The sequence below is a fragment of the Engraulis encrasicolus genome, chromosome 19 (assembly GCF_034702125.1).
Source record: "Engraulis encrasicolus isolate BLACKSEA-1 chromosome 19, IST_EnEncr_1.0, whole genome shotgun sequence".
Classification (NCBI taxonomy): Eukaryota; Metazoa; Chordata; class Actinopteri; order Clupeiformes; family Engraulidae; genus Engraulis; species Engraulis encrasicolus.
The window spans coordinates 2805003-2831386 of record NC_085875.1 but is presented as its reverse complement, the minus strand read 5'-3'; the positions used below and the strand labels follow the sequence as shown (position 1 = coordinate 2831386).

The window sequence follows — 26384 nt, the reverse complement described above, 5'->3', positions numbered from 1 at the left end:
ATAGTTGTTACACCGTTTACTCCATTGTACCTAATGAGACAGATAGACCGTGTTGTTACTGAGAAACACTGAAAACCCAACAAGGACCCACCACAAACTTGATCCAACCAGTGCAGGGGGAGTTAGCTGATTGTAAGACAAGTACACAGGTCTACTGGTCACTCAGATAAGTTACTTGTGTTGGAAGGAAGTTACTTTTACCTTGACCTTTGACACCTCTGCTGATTGGCTTTAGTTATAAACCTCACTGTTGAATGAACGTAAATGAGATTGAACTCCATTGAACCACTGAATACTTCGTACTTTTATGCAGATAATAGCTGACACATGGCACAACACACCTTTTTGTAGAACTTCATGTTTACTGGACACAGATGCCAACATGTGGAATGATTAAAAAGGAGCACAAGTGTCACACAAGACACACACAGGTCACATATACAAAAAAAATATGAAAACACAAGCAAAACATGATTTCTCAAAAGAAACATTGCTGTGTCTGTCTCATGTCCCTCGATGGACATACAGTATGTTCAGACCATGGATAATCCTAAAGATATGATTTGTTCCAAAGTCTATGGCAGTATTTGAGTATTTGCTGTTCTCTTCCCTTTCGGGCTTTTATTTTGTACTGCAATCGACCTACTGGGCATTAACTAGTGATAACACTCCACCAGTTATTAGTTACACAGTAGAGGCCATGAGTGCTTTCCAATATGCGTACTCCCATCCTCAGCTTGTGCTTGTGGCCTCGCGTTTCGCTGACGCCTCGCCTCCGTAGAGAAAACAATAAAGTTTCCCCGCTGTCAGCCTAGCCACAACAACTTTTGGGGGACTATTCTAATCATTCACCATCCGGTTTGCAGATGAGAAAATGGCATTAGAATTGAGCTTTTGTATGATATTTAAATGCTCTTCTGTTGCCGGTGACGTCATCTCAAGGCCACAAGGAGGCGAGTGAGCAAGGGAGGACGGGACAGGACAGGAGTCCGCATATTGGAACACACCCCATTTCACCTGATATTCGGCGGCCATGCCCAATTTATGGGATGTGTCCTTTTGCTTTTTTTCTGACATTCTGACTCAGACAGACTCCGGTTTCACCTGATATTCGGCGGCCTTGCCCAATTTATGGGATGTGTCCTTTTGCTTTTTTTCTGACATTCTGACTCAGACAGACTCCGGTTTCACCTGATATTCGGCGGCGATGGGCAATTTATGGGATGTGTCCTTTTGATGTTTCTGACATTCTGACTCAGACAGACTCCGGTCATGAAGATCGGCTCACTTCTCTTCTCTTGACAGCCCTGTAGACAGAGCGTACACAAAACTCCAACTCAAAATTTGTATTGCTTATAAGTTGTTATACTAAAAAATATTGATTACGAAAATATTTAAAGGAGGACAACATTTTAAAATAGTTTTAAGTTTTAAAGGTGCACTGTGTAGGACTGTGGCCAGAATAGGTATTGCAACTAAAGGTATGCTGCTCATTGAAACTGTGCTGCCTATTGCCAATTTGTATCTTTTCATGATACTAATACTACTACCTAATATTTACTAATATGATAAATATGATATGATATGATATGATAAAATGGAGGACAAGGAGAAGATCCACCTCTTCATGTAGGTAGAATGCAATTTTCCCAGTCATATTGAATACTTTGATGGTGGTGGTAAGTATTTGTGAAACAGGTAACATTTGTGCAGCATGGATTCTAGAAAGGAGCTGCTAAAAATAATACACAGTTGCCTGGTAACCACCAGACCTAATCACAAGTGTCTTTCAGATCGAAACGAATGTGTAGAACTAAAGGCAGTATGAGAGTTCCCAGGCTAATTACACAGTGCACCTTTAAGTTAATATGTTGAATATGTTGAAATGCTGTAGTGTGCTGTACCTGTTCTGTTGAGCAGGCTTTGCCGTGCCTTGAAGAAGGCCAGAATGTCCGCGTCGACTTTCTCATCTCCCGTCAGCGGGACAGAAGACTCGGACAGATTGGTGGAGGACAGGGCTCTGAAAGGACGAGAAATGAAAGAAACAAAATAACAAAACTCACTGTATCATCATCTCACTATGCATCAACGGTACAATACAATAGATCAATACAATGGCAATAACTGGTTTTGTCATACAACACATGGATAAACAATGCTAAGCTAACAATGAGTATTTAAAAATCACTGTAGCTCCATTGACTGGCGTAATGTACAATGTCATATCCCTCTAGGGTACACTATTTTTGCATTCAATAGAGCAGTCAGGGGTAAGCGGTTAGGGCGTCGGACTTGAAGACCAAAGGTTGCCGGTTCCACTCCCGACCCCCCAGGTTGGTGGGAGGAGTAATTAACCAGTGCTCTCCTCCATTCTCTTCCATGACATGGTACCGTCCCTCCGCATATGCTCCCTTTCGGGCGCCATTCGGGGCTGCCCCCTTGCATGGGTGAGGCATAAATGCAATTTCGTTGTGCGCAGTGTGCAGTGTTCACTTGTGTGCTGTGGAGTGCTGTGCCACAATGACAAAGGGAGTTGGAGTTTTACAGCTGTCTTCCCAGGTTGTGCGCAAAACTGTCCGTCATAGTGAACTACAGAGACAATCCTTCCCTGCCAACTTACCTAGTGTGGTTGTAGTCCTTGGAGAGCGGCAAAGGGGATGCCGAGGTGCTTGTCTCCCGCCTGACAGATGATAGGCCACTGGTGACAGGGGGAGTGGTGACATGTGTAGAGGAGACCAGGGCAGCAGGGGACACGTCTGACTTCTGACGCTGCGGAAAGATGATGAAATGATAGATGAGGAGATGATGAAAAGATAATTAGTATATCATGTGATGTGACCACATAATGTCATTCTCTACACTAGTGTTTCTCAACGGGGGCTCTACAGCCCCACAGAGGGTTCACTCAGTTGCAATCGCAGATGTGGAAGATTATTTTGTTGTGGCTTCCTTCATACTTATACTTCTCCTTTATATCTGTAGTAGTACACCACTGGAATGTAGTGTGTTCATTTGTCCCATATTTCCAACACCCTTATTCTAAAAACCTAAATATCCCAGCTAGGGATGCACCGATACACATTTTTTCACTTCCGATCCGATCCCGATATTTAAATTTGGATATCTGCCGATACCGATACTACTCCAATCCAATACCAAAACCTGATATATGCATGAATTTCAACTTGAGGAAGGCTCAAGATGACTATTTGGTCAGAAAAGGAAGTCAAAAGAACAGGAAATGAATTAATAAGTAAAAGTATCAAGTAGGAAAGTAACAATCCCATCCTGAAAACTAATATGCAAGTGTTATGACTTAAAATTAACATTACACCTGGCTCAATATCAGTCCTGGGAAAATTCCGATACTTTGGGAAAATTCCGATCCGATCCGATCTCTGAAAATATGTTGATATCTGAACCCGATACCGATACACCGATACCGATATCCCATCCCTAATCCCAGCCTCTGAAGCACATAAAAAATGAAAAGTTGCATCAAAATGCTAGGACCCTGATCTTGCATTAGAATGCATTCTTTTAGCTCTAACATAACCCCCATTTTTAATAAAAAAAACTGTGTTGTCCCACGCCGAAACGTGTCTGTGGACAAATAAAGAAAACATTTGATGCAAAGTGCGCCTCTAATATAATCGCTGTCATGTGTCCCCACCTGTGTCCTGTGCGCCTCCTGGCTCCCCTGTGTCCTGTGCGCCTCCTGGCTCCACCACTCCTGGAAGTCCATGAGGATCTTGACTTTGGTCTTATCCAGCAGCAGCTGTAGATGCTCGATCTCCGTCTTCAGGCCCTTCAGACGCCCAAAGCAAGTCTTGTAGCTGTAGAAGATTAGAGACAAAGCAAGTCTTGTAGCTGTAGAAGATTAGATACAAGGACACAGAGACAGACACATGAATTCAAGGACAAGAGAATACTTATTTGACACTGTCAAGGAGTACATGAAGAGTTTAGATGAAAAAACCCCTAACTCCATTTCTGAGGATCTGCACTTCTATATTTTTAAGGAACCCAGTTTTCTGTTTGGTTTACATTTACGTACTTGATAATACATATCAATACATAAATTACATAAATAAAGTAAAAAAATATGCAATTTTGATAGATTTGTATTACATAAAAATTAATTAAGATCATTTTCTGAAAAGGCACTTAGGGGGTTTTGCATCTGAACTCTTCACATGTAGAATAAACAGCACAGTAGCACTCTTAATCAGTCTTCAGTCCCTTCAGCCAGAGTGACGCAAAAGTTGTTTTTCATAATTACGGTTTACGATAGTGGAAGAAGGTAGGTCTGCACACTGCCAGTAAGCTCCAAAAAATAAACGCTATTATTTAAAAAGCAACGTTTCGATCACCCTGGATCTTCATCAGACATCATTGGCTTACGATTGCCCATGGCCGTTTATTGGGCGCTACGAATGTATCATTTAACATAGATGTAGCCCATAACCAAATGTGTCAGTTGTATCTAATCAAACAAACTGCAAGCTTCTGTTTGTCAAGTACTTGTAGTTCGCGTCATCACCTTTCCACCCCTCCCCGCTCTCTGATTGGCTCCCTACAGTAGCTCAGGACCCCACTTTTTTTTTGGTGGGGGAACTCCACCCACTTTGTCTGGAACCAATCAACTGAGCATTTCCAACCGTCCTGGGTAGAGGCAAGTTCAAGGCAGTGACGTGGTTTAAGCAGAGACGTTCTATTGGGCTAAGAAATGTTTGGTTTAAACTTTGGCACATCCCTCAACCAGTAGCAAGCCGAGGGAGGCGGGTTAACCAGGCCATGGAAACAAAGCTAGATCATTATAGTCCTGGTCAGACCAGAATCGCGGTAGTGATCTGAAGTCTATGAAAATCAGGCAAGGATTTCCCAGCCTAAGGGTTTGGAGCCAAACTGTACTTTTCCTGTTCCATTCTATTCTAATCCACTCTATTAAAATTGATGATCTTTGGAAGCGACTGGTAAAGTGTATACAGTGTATTAAGTTATTTATGTTTTGTTTATGGAGGAACAGAGGGAGGGAAAGAAAGAAAGAGCAGGGATTAGGAGATAAGAGAAGCTCTCGAGTACTCACGTCTTTATCTGACCCTTTTCATGTCAATGCATCATTTAAAACAAAAACAACACTAGACACTGTTTACTGTACCCATCAGGTTTCTAAATTAAGACCAGCCAACCGGCCAAATGCTGGTGAATGTTTTAGCTTGATGGCTGGCTGGAAAAAATAACATACAGTACAGTACTAGCCACTTAAACCCATTACTGAGTGTGTGTTTGGCTAGTAAGATTAACATCGTCTACAAGCCATTTTGGCTGGTAATGAAAAAAACATGAATTTAGAGCGTTGATACCCACTATCCCAGTGGATCCCGACCTTTTTAGCCTGCGAGCCCATTTCAACATCCCACATTTCTGGCGAGCCCATACACTTAACGCGACTTGGGACGTTAAATCTGTTTTATGTGCAGCTTAGATCACTTTTATGATTTATTTGAACTAACTTGGAGGCTAGGAATAGATATTTAGGAAAGTTTAAGATACATGTATCATGTGGTGTTTCAGTTCAAATAAGTTAAAACATATTTTTTTATCAGTATTCTTTTTTCACCACTAATTCCAGGCGACCCCATTTGAATCCCATCCGGACCCGTGTGGGGTCCCGACCTCAAGGTTGAAAACCTATGTCATCTCCATTGTCAATAAGCTATGGAAAAGCTAGAGGTGTAAGGTCTTGAACTACTGCCTGACTTGCATATGATGTGTGTGGTTGAAGGGGGTGGGGGGGTGGGGTGTGCGGGATGGATGCAGCGATTTGTATGTGTGTTTTGTCTATTTTATATTCTGTTTTTATTCTGTGAGACCAAAGGCAATTTTCATGCTGGCATGACAATAAAGTCTATTCTATTGTATTCTATTGTATTCTATTGTATTCTATTGTATTCTATTCTTGTCTATTCTATTACATTCTATTCTATTCCATTCCATTCCATTCCATTCCATTCCATTCCATTCTATTCTATTCTATTCTATTCTATTCTATTCTATTCTATTCTATTCCATTCCATTCCATTCCGTTCTATTCTGTTCTATAGATTAGATCTAACCACTGCACCATGCCTAGACTCACTGGCTCTTCTCCTCCTTGATGTCAGCGAGCAGCCTCTGTTCCACGGGGTCCGGATCCTTAGAGGCCGCAGAGTCCTCCGTCATGCCTACAGGGGGAAAAACACAAACAAAAACGGTGGAGCAATCAGAATTATTTATTACTTATTTATGTAAGATGGAGTCCGTGTTAGTACTGTGACTGCTCTATCGTTCAGTTGGCAGACCAAATCTTGGGGAGGTTTGGCAAAGCAGTGTTATGAAATGCTGCCTTGTTTAAATAAAATAGATTTTTTTTTCCTTCTTCTGGAGCAAAACTGCGTACAGAATGATCGCTGCCCAGCTCTTATGAAATACCTGTTACATTTCTCTAGCAGCTGTGATAACACTTTCTTGTACGTGCGCGCTAGGGGTGTAACAGTACACAAAAATCACGGTTCGGTTTGTATCATTTGTATGATTCCTGACTTACGGTTCGATACACCCCACGATTTCTGAAATGTATTTCATTTGAGGTTTGGAAGTATTATTAGTCAAGTCAAGTCAAGTTGGTTTTATTGTCAATTTCTTTACATGCACTGGTCATACAAAGAATTTGAAATTACATTTCTTGCTTTCCCATGCAGACATAGACTAATCTAGGTAAGGACATAGACAGTATGGACATAGACATTATTACATTGATTCATATGGTTGTTTTCTGGACTGAAGGATAACAAAACTTTGATACTCCCTCCTTACATGACGATAGAGTGATGTGACTCTGAGTATCACGATTTCTCGGTTCGGTTCAATATTGTTACACCCCTAGTGCGCGCCTCTTTTTTCTCCTTCATACTGACATACAGCCAACAGACAAGCAGTCAGGGTGTAAACAGGTTTAAAAAATAATGTGTTGATGATAAATCATGTAGAAGTAAAGATTTAAAAACGATGACAAAGTGTGAATAAAGAGTTACAGAAAACATTTTGTATGATTTCTAGGGAGCAGTTACAGTAATAAACCCTGCAAGACCTGGCCCTTTAGTGTGAATGTTGTTACCAGAGTGACAATGATCAAGTTATAATGTTGTTACAACTCTGGAAGTTGTAATATCTATGTTAAGACGCTATTATGCCATAGTAGTAATGATGCAATGCAGTTAGGTTTTTCAAGTGTTTCAATTATTTCAAAGCTGGCAGGCTACATTCCATAATCTATGCTCCAACTGCAGCATAAAAGTAGTAAAAACTAAAAGTAGTGAAAAATAGATGTTTACAAATGCTGAATTAAGAGTAAAGGGCTACCAAGTGCTGGGGTAACACATATGGGCTTGCATGCCCATGGGAACCCGGTTCGAGTCTGGCCTGGGTCATTTCCTAACCCCTACTGCATATCTCTCCTGCTGATATCCTGTCTCCTCTCACACCGTCCTGTCATAATAAAGACCTAAAAAGGGGTTACCATGTACTATATGGCTTCTAGTTAGCTGTTAGTTGAGTATTTTAGTGCCTGGAATGCAGCCTGTCTGGCACACATGATGCGTTAAGGAGCCCTAGGGGGGCGTTGAAAAGGAGACAGGTGGGGGGTGCTCAGCTGCAAATGGGAGGCAAGGGTCTATTTTATTATGAAATACCGGGGGGGGGGGGGGGGAGGGGGAGTGTATGATGCTGTCAAGGGGCGTCGGGAAGCTAATGATGAGGTCAGGGGGCATTTGTTCAAAAAAGGTTCAGAACCACTGTACTATATGGTTTGTAGATAGTTGTTATTTAGTACTTGAATGCAGCACCTATCTTGCACAGATGTCTTAAGTGTTAGGAATCACCAAATACATACGATATGGTTTGTAGGTAGTTATTTAGTATTTTAATGCAGCGTACCTTATAATAATAACAATAATAATTGTTATTTAGTATTTGAATGCAACCTACCTTGCAATAATAACAATAACAATAGTAATAATAATTATTGTTGTTATTTAGTATTTTAATGCAGCGTACCTTATAATAATAACAATAATAATTGTTATTTAGTATTTGAATGCAGCCTACCTTGTAATAATAACAATAAGCATAACAATAATAATTGTTGTTATTTAGTATTTTAATGCAGCGTACCTTATAATAATAACAATAATAATTGTTATTTAGTATTTGAATGCAACCTACCTTGCAATAATAACAATAACAATAGTAATAATAATTATTGTTGTTATTTAATGCAGCCTACCTTGCACAGCCACTTGTTTCCTCCTCAGCTCCAGCTGTTTCTTCAGGTCATCTGACACATAACAAATAACAAATAAGTTTACAACTCTGATAGTGTGACCACGATTTGATTATAGCCAAAGTGATCATGCCAATACAGTGTTGTGCTGTGGTTGTGCGAAGGCAGCCCTGGTCAGCCTGAAAACAGTATATGATGTGGTGCTGTACTGTAGCTACTTACTGACTTTGCTTCTTATATTGTTGACCTTTAACCCCAAGGCCTTGGCCTCCGCATACCTGTGGGGATAGATAGGTTTTTCGTTTACAAACATTCGCGATGTGAGGAGGGGCAAGACTGCTAATCAGCCAACCATGTGAGCGCATTTTTTGGCCAACAGCAGTTTCCAACAATCAGAGGTTGAACAGTGGGCAGCCAGGGTCGCGCAGCCAGGGTCGCGCAGCCAGGGTCGCGCAGCCAGGGTCGCGCAGCCAGGGTCGCGCAGCCAGGGTCGCGCAGCCAGTGATCAGGGCCGCTGACAGCTTTGGCTGGGCCCAGGACAAAGTCATCTGAAAGGGCCCCCCTATCCAATACAATCAATGTACTGAGGACTCAATTGTGCCCCCCATTTTCCTGGGCCCGGGACAGGTGACCCCTTTGTCCCCCATTGTCGTCTTCCCTGCCAGGGATTGTTTACAAACGGTAAACCCATGTAAAGTATGGCATGGCAACAAGTGGGTGGAGTAACCATGGAGTAAATAGAATGAGTAAAATGGAGACAAATTGTTAGCATAAATGATTTCCAGAGTTTCCAATATGATTAGTTTGCAAAAGAATTTCCACTTCCCTTGTCAGTTGTCATATAAATTATCAAAATGTTAAATGCAACCACTCTAACTGTCTCTCTCTAAATATCTTTTTTCCTAGTTACGCAAAGGTCACACCCATCAATAAATTATTAACATATTTGAAGACTGAAAATTGTCCAAATAAAAGGGATGAGCAAAGACATTATGATACTAAAATAAACACAGAAGGATCAGGAAGCACGCTCAACACCTTGTCTTCTTATACATTGCACTGGGTGCTTAACTTCGTCAATGAATGAACTCAAATCTCAAAGTGAATAAAGAAGCACTGAATAAATCGCCATTTCACACTGAAGAAAGGATTAAGCCCGAAACGTCTGTGATGTGAGGCGATTAGAAATGATAAAAGAAATCTGATGAGTGCTTCTTTATTCACGTCTGTGATGTGCTTCTTTATTCACTTACTTTTACTAAAATAAACACATCAGCTGTTGATCATCCTCATACCTTTGCTTCAGTATCGTCTTGTGTTGCTCTATCACCAGCCGGTCGTCATGGTCCCTTCTGAAGATCTCAAAGGCCTCTTGCTGCCCGGCTGAAAACTCTACATTTTAAGAGAAATAAAACGAGGATTATATACAGCATATTAAATACATATTATATGAGGGTGCATGAACACTACTTGGTACGTAGCATAGGTAAAAGTTCTCTTTTATTCCCCAAGCACTGAATGAGGTCAAGTAGTTATGCAGCCACCTAATGTGTGCTAATGTGAATGTAAATTTCTGTGTTCTACGGTTGAAGTTGTATGTGCTTGTCTGCTTACATGTCTCACTGTGTCATGTGTATTGTGCCAGCGAGTGAAATGCAAGAACAATTGCCCCACGGAGACAAATAAAGCTCTAACTAACATAGCATAGTGATTTGTGTAAACTGGGTAACGGGTAAAATAGTTTACAGGCTAAAAATGTTGACAGAAACATCTATGATAAAATATATAGATATAGATCACAGGTTTGTGGGTTCGAATCCCAACTTTCCACTCCTTACTGCACAGCTGAAGTGCCCTTGAACAAGACATGTAACTTCACATTGCTCCAGGGACTGTAACCAATACCCTGTAATATCTGTAAGTCGCTCTCGATAAAAGCGTCAGCTTAGTGTAATGTAATATAATCTAATGTAAGCAAGCTTACCTTGCATCTTCAGTCTCCTTTGTGCATGGTGAGCTTCCCTTGCTCCCCTTCCTCTTCCTCTGGGGGAGTCGTCCAGGTGTGAGGAGGAGGTCGTAGTGGACGACAGGTGTGTTGATGATGTGGACAGGTGAGAGGACATGGAGGACACAGGTGTGACCGCGTCGCCCAGGTGTGAGGTGGACGTGGAGGAGACGTGTGTGGATGTGTGTGCAGGTGCGTGTGTGTGTAGGTGTGAGTTGTCCAAGTGTGTGGCTGAGTCGTTCAGGTGTGTGGATGTGGAGGGCAGGTGTGTGGTTGCAGATGTGTCCAGGTGTGTAGATGTGTTAGGCAGGTGTGTGTATGTGGCGGGCGCAGGTGACCCCTGTGGTGGGGGTAGTAATGATGGTGGTGGTGGTGATGTTGGCAGCTGATTCATGGAGGTCAAGCTAAGGCGAGCTACAGCATCCTGGGCACGCTTTTTCTCCCTTTTCAACATGCTCACCAAGATGCCTCAAATGTTCGGGTTAAGGAAAGCTGTAATGACAGTGGTGTTGAATATCTGTGTATGCTGCACTTATCTCTTTATGACCACTACAAGTAATAGTAATAGAAAAGGATGCCATTCATTGGGTCTTTCTCAAAACCTAGGACAGTGTCCTTCCAAGTGTATCAGCCTAATTAGTCACGCCCAGTGATTGGATACTCTTTGGTGAACTCTACAGAATATCCAATCACTGGGTGTGACTAATAAAGAGTATCCAATCACTGGGTGTGACTAATTAGGCTGATACACTTGGAAGGCCACTGTCCTAGGTTTTGAGAAGGACTGTACGCACTACTCACATGTACAACTTACACTCACGTTAGCTAACTATATAGCCAGCAACTATGGTTTTGAGAAACCAGATTTGCTGTATGAGATGAAGGATACTGATCTCGCTGTCTCTCTGCAGCAGCATGGCTTTGAGCCTCTTCAGTTCTGTGGGCGACGGGCCCTTCACCTGATCCGCCTCGGCCTCATGCTGACGCGCCGAGCTGTCGCCACTCCTCCTGCTGCTAGACGACGGACCCTCGCGGATCATCGCCTGAGAAAACAAAGAAAATGGTCAGTCACTGGCCTCCCACTCCACTCCAGTCTGAACTCCAGCTACTTCCTTCTGGTTCGCGCTTCAGGTTCCCTTCTGTCAAAACCAAACAACAGATTTAGGCTTTCATTTGTCCCCAGTGCCATCTCCTTGTTAAATTCATATCCACACTGATTACTTGACCTGATCCCTGACTCCCATTTTCATTGTGACACAGCACTCCACGGCACAGAAATGAACACTGCATACAATGAAATTGCATTTATGCCTCATCCGTGCAAGTGGGCAGCCCCCAATGGTGCCCCCAAGAGAGCAGTGCTGGGGGACGGTACCATAATTACTCCCCCCACCAACCTGGCGGGTCGGGAGTCAAACCGGCAACTTTTGGGCTGCAAGTCTGACGCTCCAACCACTTATCCATGACATGTTTTTATGTGCTTCGGAAATATTTAGGTTCTTATAGGCAAAAAGGACTTAGGCATTCAGCAGCGTTTTTTTGCTGGTGCCTTAGGCTTAAATGGGTTAATTATAAACGGAAATAACAAGCGGTTATTCAGGATGGCTGAACTTTCCCACAACACTGCACACCAGTCTTGTTCACTATTGTACTCGTGAAAAGAGGACACCAGGCTGTCATGAGGCATTAGGATGTGATCAAGAGAGCTAACTGAATTGTGCCAGAGTGAAGTTGAACTGAATTGCCCAACACGAGAACGACAATGTGTTCAAAACATGTTTATGCATCCTATACCACCCCAAAAAAGGAATTAGTGAACAGAGAATTCAAGACAGGGAACTACCATTTTAAATGTATGGTCATATACGTTTATAGTAAAAATGTATTGAAATGGGATTTCATAAAGTGTACCTTTAGCATGCAGAAACAGTAGTTGATTTTCTTCATGTCCGGGCCCAGGCTCAGTTCCACCTCGGGGTCTGGATCATCCACAAACACTCGGACCTGCTCCTGAAGTCTACACACGGAGACGACACACACAGTCAAGTCAAGTCAAGCCAAGTGTGCTTTATTGTCAAAAATCTACGTAACAGGGTTAGCACAGAATTTGGAATTGCGTTTGACCAGTCTCCAATGTGCAGTTCAACTAAACATGTAAGACATTGACAAAAATCACACACACATCACACACACACACACATGCACGCACGCACACGCACGCACACACACACACACCCACACACACAACAGGTGTACAAAAATGTATTTGTCAGTGGTTTAAAAATAAAAAACTTCTGGGACTAACACATACATGCCATGCCGACGTAAAGTATAGACATATACAGACTGGTATGAAATGGTTTCCCCCCAAAAATGACGGATTAGGTTAATGTTTTGGCATTTGTTTAATATTTTCCCTAAGATGCAGTGCATGTGTAAATAAATAAGTTTGCCTGGCTCTTGCCCGACCTGTAGTTCCGCGCAGCTTCGTGTGTTTGGAGCGCCACCAGGGGGCTCCAGAGCTAAAACACACACAGAGGTCTGGTAGAAACCAGGCCCTTAAGTAAGTATCACCTTTGTGTCTCCTGAGGGTTCAGTTCATCCCCCCTCTGCTCTCCTGTCAGGAGGGACAGCTCATCCTTCAGGGTCTGGATCTCCCTCTTCAAACACACGATTTGCTGAACACACACAAGAAAAGAAATACAAATGAATTATTCACATTCACGATCACGATCTGGAACAATTCAAACACTGGTTTAACGCATTTCAAAACTCTTACAGACTGGAAATACTTTTCTTAAGAGACCTTGCAAAATCCCTATGAAAACTTAAAACATTCAGGTTTGCAATACTTCATGAATTCTCACCATGCATTTACACTAATCAAAAAGCAAAATCAAAGCAACACAAAGTCTCAAAACACTTAAGTTTGGAACAGAGGACTGTGACGTAGAAATAGAAGTACTCTTACAGTAATTACAACACTAGTACCTGTACATGATCTTATATAGTTTATACACCAGTTATTACACTGTACCTAATGAGGTAGATACACTGTAAGGGCCTCCGCACACATTGGCTACGACAGCACTGCGGAGCACTTTCGCTTCCGACAGAATGCCGCCCCCCAAACCCAATTTCACACGAACATAGCATTGATAGTCAATCTGACAGTCAATCAGGCTGCGACAAAATAGAACTCGTCTCTAATCGCTAGCCGACATTCGCGAATGTCTGCGGACATTGGCGTCAGTGTTCAGGGATCTATAAAAAACAATGGAATCAAACTTTTGCGGAGCCGACATGCGGAGGCCATAAGTACTTTGACTTTTACTTGATGCACGTCTGATCTGAAGAAATGACTGAAAATAAAGTTCAAGACAACAAGCTCAAGTTTCTCTTACTCTAATGTGACGTTTCGAGCAACATGCCCCTTCCTCAGCCTCATCAGCATGCTGCCCGAAAGTTAAAGAAATGGGAGCTTGGTGTCTCAGACTTTATTTTCAGTTTTCATGCGACTTTGCTAGTCATGCACCCAATCTTTTTTAGACAGATGTGTGTTTTTTTCTTTTCTTTGCTACACGGAAGAAATGACTGACCAGTGCTGGGTCCAGTTCCTCGTTGAGTAGAGCCTCGTTCTTGATCATGGCAACTCGCTGGGAGAAGCGGCATGTGGAGATGGACTCCTGCAGGAGAGAGGGTTGGAGATGTGCATATTATTTCATGATGTATTAGATGCATTTTATGCATGTTTTATGGTGTAGTAAATGCATTTCCGTCTTGTTTGAACAATATCAATTTAACAAAGCATGGCAGCAAGATACGCCACACAACAGGTAGGACCTTAGAGCATGCTGTGATGCTCAGCTAGAGAGGGAGAGAGAGAGAGAGAGAAAGATAGTGCCTCTACATATGGAAGATTCATTTAAAAAAAATCTGATTCATATTAGGTGGTCCCATGCTGGGCATTGAGAGCTTGCAATACAGTGTGAAGGCCTCTTATGACTATAGTTCTTAACCCATTTTAGCCTAAATCACCTGCAAAAAAACGCCCGCTGAATGCCAAAGCCCTTTTTGGGAAAAGCTGCCCTCTGCCTACTAAAATCTAAATATCAGCCGCTGAAGCACATAAAGACGAAATAAGTTGCATTTAAAAGCTTGGACCCTCATCTCGCATTAGAATGTGTCCATGCAGCTCTTACACATTTTAATGGAAAAACCCTCAAATCTCAAGAGCCTGAATGCAGCGCATATGTCACTCCAGGCGCCAAAGGTCCTACAACATTTACGCAGTATCAGGCTAAAATGGGTTAAGAGCTACTAGGAGTCTTACATCCAGGTTTCTGGTCTCCACAGAGATGGTGGCGATCATGGTGGTCATGCAGTTTCCTCCCAGGCTGTCCCTCAGCACCGAGGTCATCAGGGAGTTACGGTACGGGATGTGAGACCGGTTCTTCTCAGAAAGGGCAATGATGACCTACAGAGAAAATCAACATACAGAGTGCGTTTTAATATGATACCTTGCCTCCTCCACTTGCTTCTCGTCATGATGACACCACTGACAACAGCATTATATTTCAATATCTTGCAAAAGCTCAATTGTAAAGTCTTTTTCTCATTCGCAATTGGGATGGTGAATGAAAAACAGTCCCTCAAAAGTTGTTGTGGCGAGGCTGACAGCTGGGAAACTTTATCGTTTTCTCCACGGAGGAGGGGCCAGGAGGCGGGACGAGGAGACAAGCACAAGTGGAGGAGGCAAGGTCACACATTGGGATGCACCCACAGTAGAGTTACGATAGGGGATGTGCGAACGGTTCTTCTCAGAGAGGGCAATGATGACCTACAGAGAACATCAACATACAGTAGACATGGCCTTTGCTGTTTATACAGTATAAATGGGTTCCCAAACTGGGGGCTGGGACCCCTATGTTGGTTGCGAAGGCAAACATTACTCATTATTGGGCAGATTGGTTTTGTTTTCATTTTATTTAAAAATCTTTTTTGAAAATCCATTTGTGTCCATAGTAGTGTATGTTGTAATATCCGCATTTATGACTGGAATAAAGCTTTATCACTGTTCATACACGATCATCAGGGAGTTACGGTAGGGGATATGCAAATGGTTTTTCTCCGAGAGGGCAATGGTGACCTACAGAGAGAGAACATCAACGCAGACATTGCCTTTGGTGTCTATACAATGGGTCAGAGAGAGAATGTAAATGAATGTATCAGTATTTCAGTTCTTATTGCACATTGAGTGTGTGCGTGTGTGTGCGTGTGTGTGTGGGTTAATGTCAATGTCTTATTTATATGTTTTTAGTTTAAACTGCACATTGGAGACTGGTCAAACGTAATTTCAAACTTCTGTGCTAACCCTGTAACATAGATTTTGGACAATAAAGTACACTTGACTTGACGTATACAGTAGGCTATTTCATGGCCAACATTACTCATTATTGGCAAATTGCTTTTATGTTTTTTTTTCCATCTTTTTAAAATCCATTTGTATCCTTTTGTATCCTCTTTGTATACCAGTGTATGTTGTCAGGGAAGCCGACAGGGGGGGGGACAAAGGGGTCACTTGTCCGAGAGAGAGGGGGCCCAGAATTGGGTCCTCATTACATTGTATGTATTGGGTTTGGGGCCCTTTCAGATGTCTTAGTCAGCGGCCCTGTATGTTGTAATATATGCATCTATGTAAAGCTTTATCATTGTTGTTAACACACATGATCAACACAATAATTTCCCACGCAACCAAAACTATTCATATGATGAATATATATTTCCTTTCGGCTGCTAACTATCTCTCACCTGCTCCAGGAAGTGTAAGGACAGGTTGATGTTATAATATATGCATGCATGACTGGAATAAAGCTTTATCACTGTTTACACACAATCATGACCAACAATAATTTCCCACACAACCAAAACTGTTCGTATGAACATCATGAGTTTCGGCTGCTAACTAACACTCTCACCTGCTCCAGGAAGTGTAAGGACAGGTTGATGTATTTGGCCTCGGTGAGCGTGTGCCCTCCGACGCCCGTTTTGCCGACGCGCTCGGAGCCGGCCAGGTCGACCAGGTGCAGCTTGGACTGGCGCACGGTGGCCGAGCCCTGCTGACGACTGCACACGTGGATGGTGAAGATGCAGTGGGAGCGCGTAGACGTCTGGTTCATTGGAGTCTGCAGTAGAGAAGGGTAGGGAAGCAACGTTGTTTAAAATCTGGACATAGCAAGTTAGTATCTATTTAGTGACATTGCTGGTGTTGTCTATGTGGGAGCGCGTAGATGTCTGGTTCATCAACTCATCAAATATCCACTTACAAGATTTTCCATCTGAATCCTTCATATGGTCCAATGGTGTTTTACTACTAAAAGTTCTGTGCATTGCCATAGAGGTTTAATGGTAGTAAAGGTTTTTCAACAACTATTACAGCATCCCACTAACATACAGTACATGTTGGTGCTATGTACCTGGATTCATGTATTAAAAACAAGGCAAAGCTCTGATCCCATTTCATTTTCATCCCACATGGAAAGACATGTCACTGCTTTAACTGTTAAACTGCACTGACTTCTGAGATGATCCGATTGGTGTCTCCCAGGAAGAGCAGATTCAAAGCCTCCTCCTCATTGGCCGACTGCAGCACGGAGAGGTTCTTCAAGTGGATGTTCTGATCCGTGTCCTCATGGATGGTGACCTTTCTAGAAACACATGAGAGTTCACATGAGGAGATTACTCAAGAGGTACTTTATTGGCAATTGTGTCCAATACATAACCCTTAGTCATACTCCTTGTTACCTACAAATAAGTTAACCCATGTACTGTAATCAGGGCTTTGAACCGTTATTTTTTTCCAAACGTTCCGTTCCGAACAGAAACGGAATTATAACGTTTCCGGTTATGGGTTCCACCAACAAATTGACGTTCCCGAACCGGTTAGAACAAAAAAATATTGTTCCCGGAACGGTTAATTTCGTTCCTGTCAGCTGATTACTCCCCATAGGCCTAACTGACGTTAATTAACCAAGAAAGACGGAAGTGCAAATGACTCGGCCTACATTCCAAACTGTTTATTCAAGAGGATGATAAGAATATCCTCAAGAATTTTGTAATTCAGGGACGACCTAAGCGGAGAAGCGGAGAATAAACCTCAATGATGAAAATGTGTGCTCCACGCTGACTTGGGTCACGGGGAGCGCTATGATAGACATTGTGAGTTTGTGCATATTTGAAGCGGCCATGGATGCCCAATAACGTCGAACATTCTCGGTGCCCTATACATGCGCTTCTCTGCAATGTCTTACAATGATGCAATGGAAACTCTGCCCTATTGTATGACAGTGGTTTCTCTTATTTAAGATGTGGAGTGGAGACTTTGTAATCCACAGCTCTCTCTCCATTCAGTGTCTGATGTCACACAGGACGTGAACCTCAGCTGTCATGGTAACAGGAAAATAATTACTTTTTTTTTTAGTTTGAGGAACGGTATTAACCGGTATTAACCGGTTACCATTATTTTTAAATAAGTGTTCCCGTTCCAGAAAAATAAAAAATAATAACGTTTCCGGTTTCGTTTCTGTTCCCTGTAAAATACAAAAAGTTCCCGGTTTTCGTTTTCGTTCCTTGAACCGGTTCAAAGCCCTGACTGTAATGCATGTACCTTGACATTGTGCCCCTTTAGCCTTTTTTGTTTATATGTATACAGTGTTCACATTATTGATGTAAATATTCCCTATTGGGTGTCCCATGATACACTTGTTTATATAAGAAACATTTTCTCTTATGGTATGGTTACTCTGATGAAGGCCTAGTGCCAAAACACCAGCACCAAAAATAAAGTGGTGATCCGTGAAGAAGCAGTATAGCCCTCTTCTTTTTGACAACTGATGACCTACAAATAAATAACTACATTTGGAAAGTTTAGGAAGCTTTACATTTTGCACCACATACAAACAGTCTGAAGAGTTTGTCTGTATGGACGGCCCATTGCTGTTCCTTTGGCCATTACAGAAACCCACAATATTTCCATTTTTAAGTACATGTGTGTACAATCTATGTGAATTTATATGAATCTCTCCTAACAAAAAAGCATACACATGAGGATAATCAATCCATATTCCAAGTATGAGTAAACAGAAGTCAGTATTTACTCACGGCAGATCTTCGAGTGAAGACGCCTCTTGTCGCGGGTCCAGCAGGTCGTAACCGGTTTCATTGTAGATTTCCAGGTAAGATATATGAGTTGTGTATATCTTGCTACTGTCCTGCAGACACAGTACATGAAACAGATCAGTTAATTAATTTATTAAAATACGTTAGAAAAGAGGAACAGAAGATTTCCGAAGAAAAACCCTCTAAGTGCATTTTGATGAGTTTACCAAAACATGCTGTATTTCTATAATTTAGAAAAAATAAAAAATCAGTCCATCAAGTTTTGTTTCGCTTTGACCTGCTGCACTTGATAATAACATTTAATTAGCTTTTAGACTGTGATTACTTGGCAAAAATCCATCTAAAAAGGACATTTTACAGATTTTTACAAGTGCTTTCAGAGGGTTTTGCATCTTAATTCTTCATCTGTAACCAATATACAATACTTAAAGGGACACTGTGTGAGATTTTTAGTTGTTTATTTCCAGAATTTATGCTGCCATACTTACCACCACCATCAAATTCTAAGTATTCATTATGACTGGGAAAATTACACTTTTCATACATATTTCCAAAAAGAGCCATTTTTAGCTGCAAAAACTTGGACCATACTAGAAAATATGTGTTTATTACTTAGAAAACTTTCATGTAAAGATCAAATTTGGCAATTGGCAGCCCAGTTTCAATGAGCAGCATAGTTGCAGTACCCTTTTTGACCATTTCCTGCACAGTGTCCCTTAAAATAACTGCAAGTCGCTTTGCAAATAAGCCTCAGCTAAGTGTGATGTGTGGGTAATGGTTATGAGCACACCTGTGTGAAGTGCTGATACAGGTAGGAGAGGGTACGGGGGATAACTCCTCTGTCTGCGTAGCGCTCTGCACCTCCTGTGATGGTAAAGGTCTTCCCACTGCCCGTCTGGCCATAGGCAAAGATAGTGCCATTGTACCCATCTAACACACTGAGGACGACAAAATAAAACAAACAATCAAATAGATTGCATGTTAGTTACTGTTAATAAAAAAGTATAGTTTGAATGGATAAAGAGAAGATGTCTCTGAAGAGTGAAGATGAGTAGAAGTGAAGATATGGAGTTGCACAATGTGAAATATCCTTGCTACCAGCACGACTAATAACAGCACATCAGTTAACATACCTGTTAATGATAGGTTTGGCCACCGTGTCAAAAATCTCGTCCTGCTTGCATGCTTGATCAAAAATCTTCTGGAATCTATTACATAAATGAACAGGTAAACTGTTTAAAATCATCAGTGTCCGTAACAGTTAAAATAATCAGTGTCCGTAACAGTTAAAATCATCAGTGTCCGTAATTTTCTGTAGGCCTATGCCTATTAGTGTTGTTGTTGTTATATACACACCATGCATCTATCAAAGGTGCACTGTGTGATATTTTCAGTAGTTTATTTCCAGAATTCATGCTGCCCATTCACAAATATGCCCTTTAATACCTGAATCTATACTTGTCCTTTTTGTTGTTGACGAAGCCATCTGCAAGATCCTTGGGGATCTCAAAGTCCAGGGAGGATCCATCTCCATCCACAGAATACAGCTGCAGACCATGTAATAACACAGTACTTATCATCAGTGGCGGAACAATTGCACACAGGGCCCAAGGGCAAAACACTGATAGGGCCCTCATACGGCCTGTGGTCACAATAGGGTCCCCAACACCCATAGAGGAGGGCCCTGGGCCCAGGGGCAAATGCCCCGCTTACCTATAGTTCCGCCCCTGCTTATCATGTAGACAGAGAAATGTCATGAATGAAAAACATAAAGACCTACTGGACTTTTCCCAGCATTTGTCCCAGCATGATAGGCCAGGTCTTCTTGAACTATTTCATCTCAGCTTCTTTGATTGAATTGAGCGTTTCCATCGTTTTGTTCACGTTTTCAACTGTATGTTGTTATCAGTACACCCACCCTATTCGCATTTTAAAGCATCCCCACCCCTGGCCATCACGGGGATTTTTCATGTATTAACAATTTCCTATTCTAATGGCTGCACAGCATGGCACTTTTTTTTAGCCTGTATTGTATTTGGAGAAGACCACTTTATCAATGATCATCAGAGCTTCAGCTACTGTACATACAGTAATTGCACACCCATGAAATTGGCTAGAAAACATGGCCATTTAGGTGACAAAATAAAACATTTAATAACGATAGCTCGTATTTTCAAAGATTTTCATGTCTTTTGTCGCACTCATCATTCCGTTTTCACGTTGAATTGGTTCACAAAACAATGGTCCTCGACGAAGTTTATTAGGCTACCTGAAGGTAGAAATTGTGCAGCGATTAAATTGCTTACCGCAACTTGTTTCTTGCTTGGTTTAACTCGAGCATATATCTGAATTGCCTGTTTAAGCATTTCAATAAAAGCAGATCAAAGAAGGCAACGTGTAGCTCCTCTTCACTTCCGCGTCCACGGGTTTGTTACACCTGTTGCTAGGTTACGATGGATGACGCGGTGTGTCCAGAGACGATCTAAAACAGGGGTTCCCAACCTTTTTCAACTTGGGACCCACTCGAAAATGTGACACAATTAAGAATAAAACTCAAATAAATCAACAGCAACACACACCAAAATATGATTATTATTTTTGGAAAATTATTTCAAGGCCCACTTGGAATATCTTCAGGGCCCACCAATGGGCCCCGGCCCAGAGGTTGGGAACCACTTGATGCATTAGAATGAAAGAATCTTTGGTGTGTCTTCCAGGGAAAACTGCAGTTTTCCTGTTTTTTTTCCCTTTCTTTCTTTTTCATGATTGCCGTTATGTATGGTGCTATTCATCTTGTGACCCGGTTAATTGCACTAGATAATTTAAGATAAATCAACCAATCAGAAAGCAACATTGACATCCATGACATCATATATCATTAACAAAATCTGCCTGATCAGTCAATTAAAATGTAACATTTTAATTAGGTAGGTCTATCTGTATTTGTAAATTACAATAGCCCAACCACATAAGCCCATTGCATGCACTCACACATCAGCTCCAGCGGCTGTCAAGTAAAGGATTCAGTGAGACTCCTATAAAAAGGCATTCGCTTAATGGACATTCTCATGAAATAAAGGCAAGGGAAAAGGTTTTTCAGGGTATTCAAATGTTTTTAATCAAAATAGACCAAACTCTAATGTTTACAAAATGCATTGCATTTATGTAAAGCTGGTCAATTTAACCAGACAATAATTCATGTGTAGCCTACCATAATGCTATAGAGTTACAAGATGTGCAATTTACTACCCCCGTCTAATTTAGCAATAATAACATTGGGGCAAGTAGGCCTAACGCTGCCATTTAGTAGGCTATATGTTGTAATGAACATAACTAAACCTAATAAACCAGTGCTGTAATGCTATATTTTATCCTTTTGAGGTAGGCCTACAAATCCCTTCAAATAGTTTTTAGAGGTAAACAAAACAAAAATCAGAATTAAAATATTTTGAAAACAATTCACAGTGTTTTCAATGCCCTTTTCTTGTCAGTTTGCACTCTCTGCATCAAAGGTAGTGGGCGACAGTGAAATACAGAATCCTTCAATCCTTTTATAATCTTATCAGACAACAGGTAAATACTGTCATCTGTAAATACTGCAAATAATCATCATCCTGAGAACATACTACGAGATAAAGGCAGTTCCATTTAAACAAATAATCTGCCCTAAATTCAGCATCAATCAGTATCTACTGCAAGGATGTCAAACTCAGGCCCAGGGGCCAAATCTGTCCCGCGGGGTCATTTTATTTGGCCCGCGAGATCATTTCAGATGTCTATTATCGTTGGCCCACATACTCCACCATTAGTATAGTAACATGATTTGACCAAAAAGGCATATGAGTGGGCCAAGGACCATGCAATACATATATCTCACTCACATACAACGGATTATGCATACGCAGGAACATTTGAACTACCATATGATGGGATTGAGTGCTTGTGAAAATTGCCTGTATTAAGTGCGTGCTCGTGCAATTTAAGTCAATATTTAATTTGGTAAATATTGAGTTTGGCCTGCGACTTTGTCCCAGATTTAGATTTTGAACCACAGTGAATTTGAGTTTGACACCCCTGACCGCATGTGCTGTAGGGCTCACAAAGCTACTATAATTTTTTTAATAGGAATTAAGACTTCATTAGCAGTTGAGTTTTACTACCTGCACTGGGTATAACTCAGCATGTGTGCTGGGGGAATGAAACACCCTGCTGAAAAACAGTAAATTACTGTAACTCAAGTCTCTCAGCGTGAACCAGGGTTGCCAGATGAGGCTGATGATTTCCAGCCCAAAACATGCTCAAAACCCGCCTGGAAGCACTAAATCCCGCCCAATTCTATTGATTTCAATGGGCAAAATTGGGCGGGTTTTCCTGCAAAATGCCATTTTTACCCGCAGACGGCCATCCAAAGCAGCCCAATTGGGCGGGAAACAGCCCAATCTGGCAACACTGGCGTGAACTACAAAACTCTAGTTCATAAAGTTCGAGGTACCTTTACAAGCAGGGTTGCCAGATGAGACTGATGATTTCCAGCCAAAAAATAAATGCCCAAAACACGCTTGGAAGCACTAAATCCAGCCTAATTTGAACTAAAGTCTATTGATTTCTATGGCCAAACATTTGCAGAAAACCCGCCAAAATGCCCCTTTTTACTTGTTTCTGCCCGCAGACAGCCATTCTAGGCAGCCCAATTGGGAGGGAAACCGCCCAATCTGGCAACACTGTTTACAGGCTCGCTAGTGTTAAGAGCCAGTCCTCTGGGGGACACAACTTGGGTGCATTTCTCGAAACCATAGTTGCCTACTACGTTAGCTACTTTGTTGTTTGCAATGCAATTTCCCATTGGCAACTATCCATGTTGCTAACTGGCTAACAACTACAGTTTCTAGAAACGCCCCCATGTTTTTACAAGAGGTTTTCATCTTGTACATTGTTTGAGATGTAATGACTCATGTGATTTCGGGTGATATGCTGCTGTGGACAGGTGTACGAATGTGCGCACAAGTGTGAGTGTGTGTGGACAGAGACAGGGGTACAAACACTGAGATTCATGACGGTGGTATGGATAGCTGTGTGTGTGTGTGTGTGTGTGTGTGTGTGTGTGTGTGTGTGTGTGTGTGTGTGTGTGTGTGTGTGTGTGTGTGTGTGGACAGAGACAGGGGCACAAGCACGGTGATTCGTGACGGTGGTATGGATAGCTGTGTCTGTGTGTGTGTGTGTGTGTGACCCGATGACGTCAGTATAGATTGCTGTGCAACACTGTAGATGTCTAAGGGACTGAAATGTGCAATGCCGTTAGTAGGGACACGTGTGTATTGAGAGAGACAGGGCGTTATTGTCATGTGTGATTGTCTTGGTATGCAGAAGTGCATGTGTGTAAAGAGAGAGACAGCAGTGGAATGGAGACATGTGCGTAAAGAGAGAGACAGCAGTGGAATGGAGACATGTGTGTAGAGAGACAGCAGTGGAAAGGAGACATGTGTGTAGAGAGACAGCAGTGGAATGGAGACGTGTGTGTAAAGAGAGAGACAGCAGTGGAATGGAGACATGTGCGTGTAGAGAGACAGCAGTGGAATGGAGACATGTGCGTGGTTTCAAGAGAGACGGGAGTTCATATCTGATGATGATGACGTCGGCAGTCTCTTCTCCGTATCCCTGTCCAGGGGTGTATTTCTGGAAAGCGTAGTTGCTAACTATGTTAGCTACTTTGTTGGTTGCAATGCAATTTCCCATTTGCAACTACCGAAATTGCTAACTGCTAATAACTACGCTTTTGAGAAATGCACGCCAGGAGAGAAATGTGTGGAGAAGGAGAGAGGCGGAGAGGCAGGGTAGTCTCTGCTCCAGCTCTCCATGTTGGAGAGGTGTATGTGTGGAGAGAGAGAGAGAGAGAGAGAGAGAGAGAGAGAGAGAGAGAGAGAGAGAGAGAGAGAGAGAGAGAGATGGATAGAGAGATAGAGATAGAGAGAGGTGTTTATGACGGCTGCCGTGTGTAGTCTCCCCTCTGGTGTGTATGGAGAGTGTGTGTTTATGACCGCTGAGAGAGAGTGTGTTCATAACTGCTGCCGCGTGTAGTCCTCCCTCTGCCCTCTCGTCTTGAAGAGGTGTGTATGGAGAGAGAGTGTGTGCGTGTGTGTGTGTGTGTGTTCATCACTACTGCGGCTGGTAGTCTCCCCGCTGCCCTCCCATTTTGGCCAGGTGTGTATGGAGAGTGTGTGCGTGCGTGTGTGTGTGTGTGTGTGTGTGTGTGTGTGTGTGTGTGTGTGTTTATGTCTGTTGCCGCGTGTAGTCTCCCCGCTGCCCTCCCGTCTTGGCCAGCAGCTTGACGTCGGTGATGACGATGTCCCGGCTGACGGCCTTGCACATGTCGTAGAGCGCCAGCGCCGCCACGGTAACGGCCGTCAGCGCCTCCATCTCCACGCCGGTGGGGCCGCTCGTTCGGCACGTCGCCGTGACCACCGCCGACTCGCCGTCCTCCCGCAGCTCCACGGAGACGGCGGCGTGGTCCAGCGCCAGCGGGTGGCACAGCGGGATGAGGGCGGCCGTCTGCTTGGCCCCCATGATGCCCGCTAGCCGCGCCACCCCCAGCGCGTCGCCCTTCGCCAGCTGGTTGTCGCGCACCAGGCCGTAGGCTTTAGCGCCCAGACGCACCGTGGCCGTGGCCGTGGCAGAGCGTCGCGTCGCGGCCTTGCCACTCACGTCCACCATGGAGGCGCGGCCGTGGGCGTCGGTGTGGGTGAGGTGGTCAGAGGTGGTGGGGGAGGTGGTGTGGGCAGGGGAGGTGACGTGACACTGGGCATCGGAGTGGGTGAGGTGGTCAGAGGTGAGGAGGTCAGAGGGGGCACGACCCTGGGCAATGGCATTGGTGTGGGTGAGGAGGGTAGAGGAGGTGGCACGAACCTTGGCATCAGTTTGGGTGAGGTGGCCAGAGGTGGTGGCGTGACACTGGGTTTCGGTGTGGGTGAGGTGGTCAGAGATGGTGGTTGAAGTAGGAGAGGAGGTAGTGGGGGTAGGGGCGGTAGGGCATGAGCTTTGACTTTGGTTTACTGTAGAGCTTGAGTACTGATTGGCATGATTGGCTTGATTGACTTGGTTGGCATGATGGACTTGGTTGGCATGGGGGACTTGGCTGTGCAGCTGATGTGCTTGCTGCACTAATGGCAAGTCGTGTGTTCTTAGTAGAGGGGATATAAAAGGTCTGAAATCATGAAGTCTTGGAGCAGGGTGGTGTCCGTACCGCCGCCGCAGACCCGGTAGGTTGTTGTGCGTGTTTACATTTCGTTTTTTGTGCGTTCTTTCAGAAACGGAGTCAGATGTTGCATCATCATACAATGCAGTGTCTGACACAGGTGGTCTGTGAGGACCCGTAGTCACTTTTGTGCCCGCAAAAGTGTTCAATGCATCTCCATAGAGATTGAGTTCAGGTGCTGTGGCTGGGGCAAGAGCAGCGGAGGACTCAGCTGAATTAAGCTGAAGAGCCGAGTCGATCTCCCGTCTGGGCCACAGCAGCTTTTCAGGTAATCCACCTGTTGGAAGCAAATGTTTTTTTCAAAATACATTTACTTAACATATAATATACTGTATACATATTGTATAGTAACCAGTGTTGGGCAAAATGGATTAAGTAGTCACAATCTAGTGCCACATATTCCAAATGAACTTTCAACTAGGAGTTCAGTCAACCAGCCAGTCACCTGGCTGAATTGTAGAGGTAAAAACAGGTCATTTGGAGTATGTAGCACTAGATTGTAATTAATTAATCCATTTTGCCCATCACTGATAGCAACTCCAAAGACAGAAACCGCTGTATAACTACATTACATATTATACAATGACTTGTACTTTATAATAATAGAAAAGCATGGACAGTTTCTCCGG

General features: G+C 42.9%; 2 protein-coding genes across 2 annotated transcripts; both read right to left on the bottom strand.

Moving 5' to 3' along the window:
• Nucleotides 1-1239: 1239 nt before the first annotated feature.
• kif6 (kinesin family member 6) lies at nucleotides 1240-20928 on the bottom strand. The gene is made up of 21 exons (XM_063184007.1): nucleotides 20813-20928; nucleotides 19953-20053; nucleotides 19640-19714; nucleotides 19297-19444; nucleotides 18489-18598; nucleotides 16906-17035; nucleotides 16307-16513; nucleotides 14662-14805; nucleotides 13928-14014; nucleotides 12903-13006; nucleotides 12240-12345; nucleotides 11218-11371; nucleotides 10308-10796; nucleotides 9619-9715; nucleotides 8546-8601; nucleotides 8327-8377; nucleotides 6143-6227; nucleotides 3674-3836; nucleotides 2621-2769; nucleotides 1905-2020; nucleotides 1240-1307 (listed from the first exon to the last, which is right to left on the bottom strand). Exons 1-21 carry the CDS (start codon nucleotides 20870-20872, stop codon nucleotides 1285-1287), a joined length of 2655 nt encoding a protein of 884 aa, XP_063040077.1. The 5' UTR covers nucleotides 20873-20928; the 3' UTR covers nucleotides 1240-1284.
• A 3137-nt stretch (nucleotides 20929-24065) lies between these two features.
• Nucleotides 24066-26232, bottom strand: LOC134435154 (cyclic pyranopterin monophosphate synthase-like). The gene is made up of 2 exons (XM_063184005.1): nucleotides 26201-26232; nucleotides 24066-25704 (listed from the first exon to the last, which is right to left on the bottom strand). Exons 1-2 carry the CDS (start codon nucleotides 26230-26232, stop codon nucleotides 24774-24776), a joined length of 963 nt encoding a protein of 320 aa, XP_063040075.1. The 3' UTR covers nucleotides 24066-24773.
• Between the last annotated feature and the right edge of the window lie 152 nt (nucleotides 26233-26384).

Coding starts and splice junctions, on each gene's coding strand:
- LOC134435154 (XM_063184005.1), bottom strand. CDS start 26,232: ATGACCTGTTTTTACCTCTACAATTCAGCCAG. Junction 25,705..26,200: donor TACCTCTACAATTCAGCCAG/GTGACTGGCTGG, acceptor TCATGATTTCAG/ACCTTTTATATCCCCTCTAC.
- kif6 (XM_063184007.1), bottom strand. CDS start 20,872: ATGCTTAAACAGGCAATTCAGATATATGCTCGAGTTAAACCAAGCAAG. Junction 19,445..19,639: donor GCCAAACCTATCATTAACAG/GTATGTTAACTG, acceptor TGTCGTCCTCAG/TGTGTTAGATGGGTACAATG. Junction 17,036..18,488: donor TCTTCACTCGAAGATCTGCC/GTGAGTAAATAC, acceptor ATGTGTTTCTAG/AAAGGTCACCATCCATGAGG.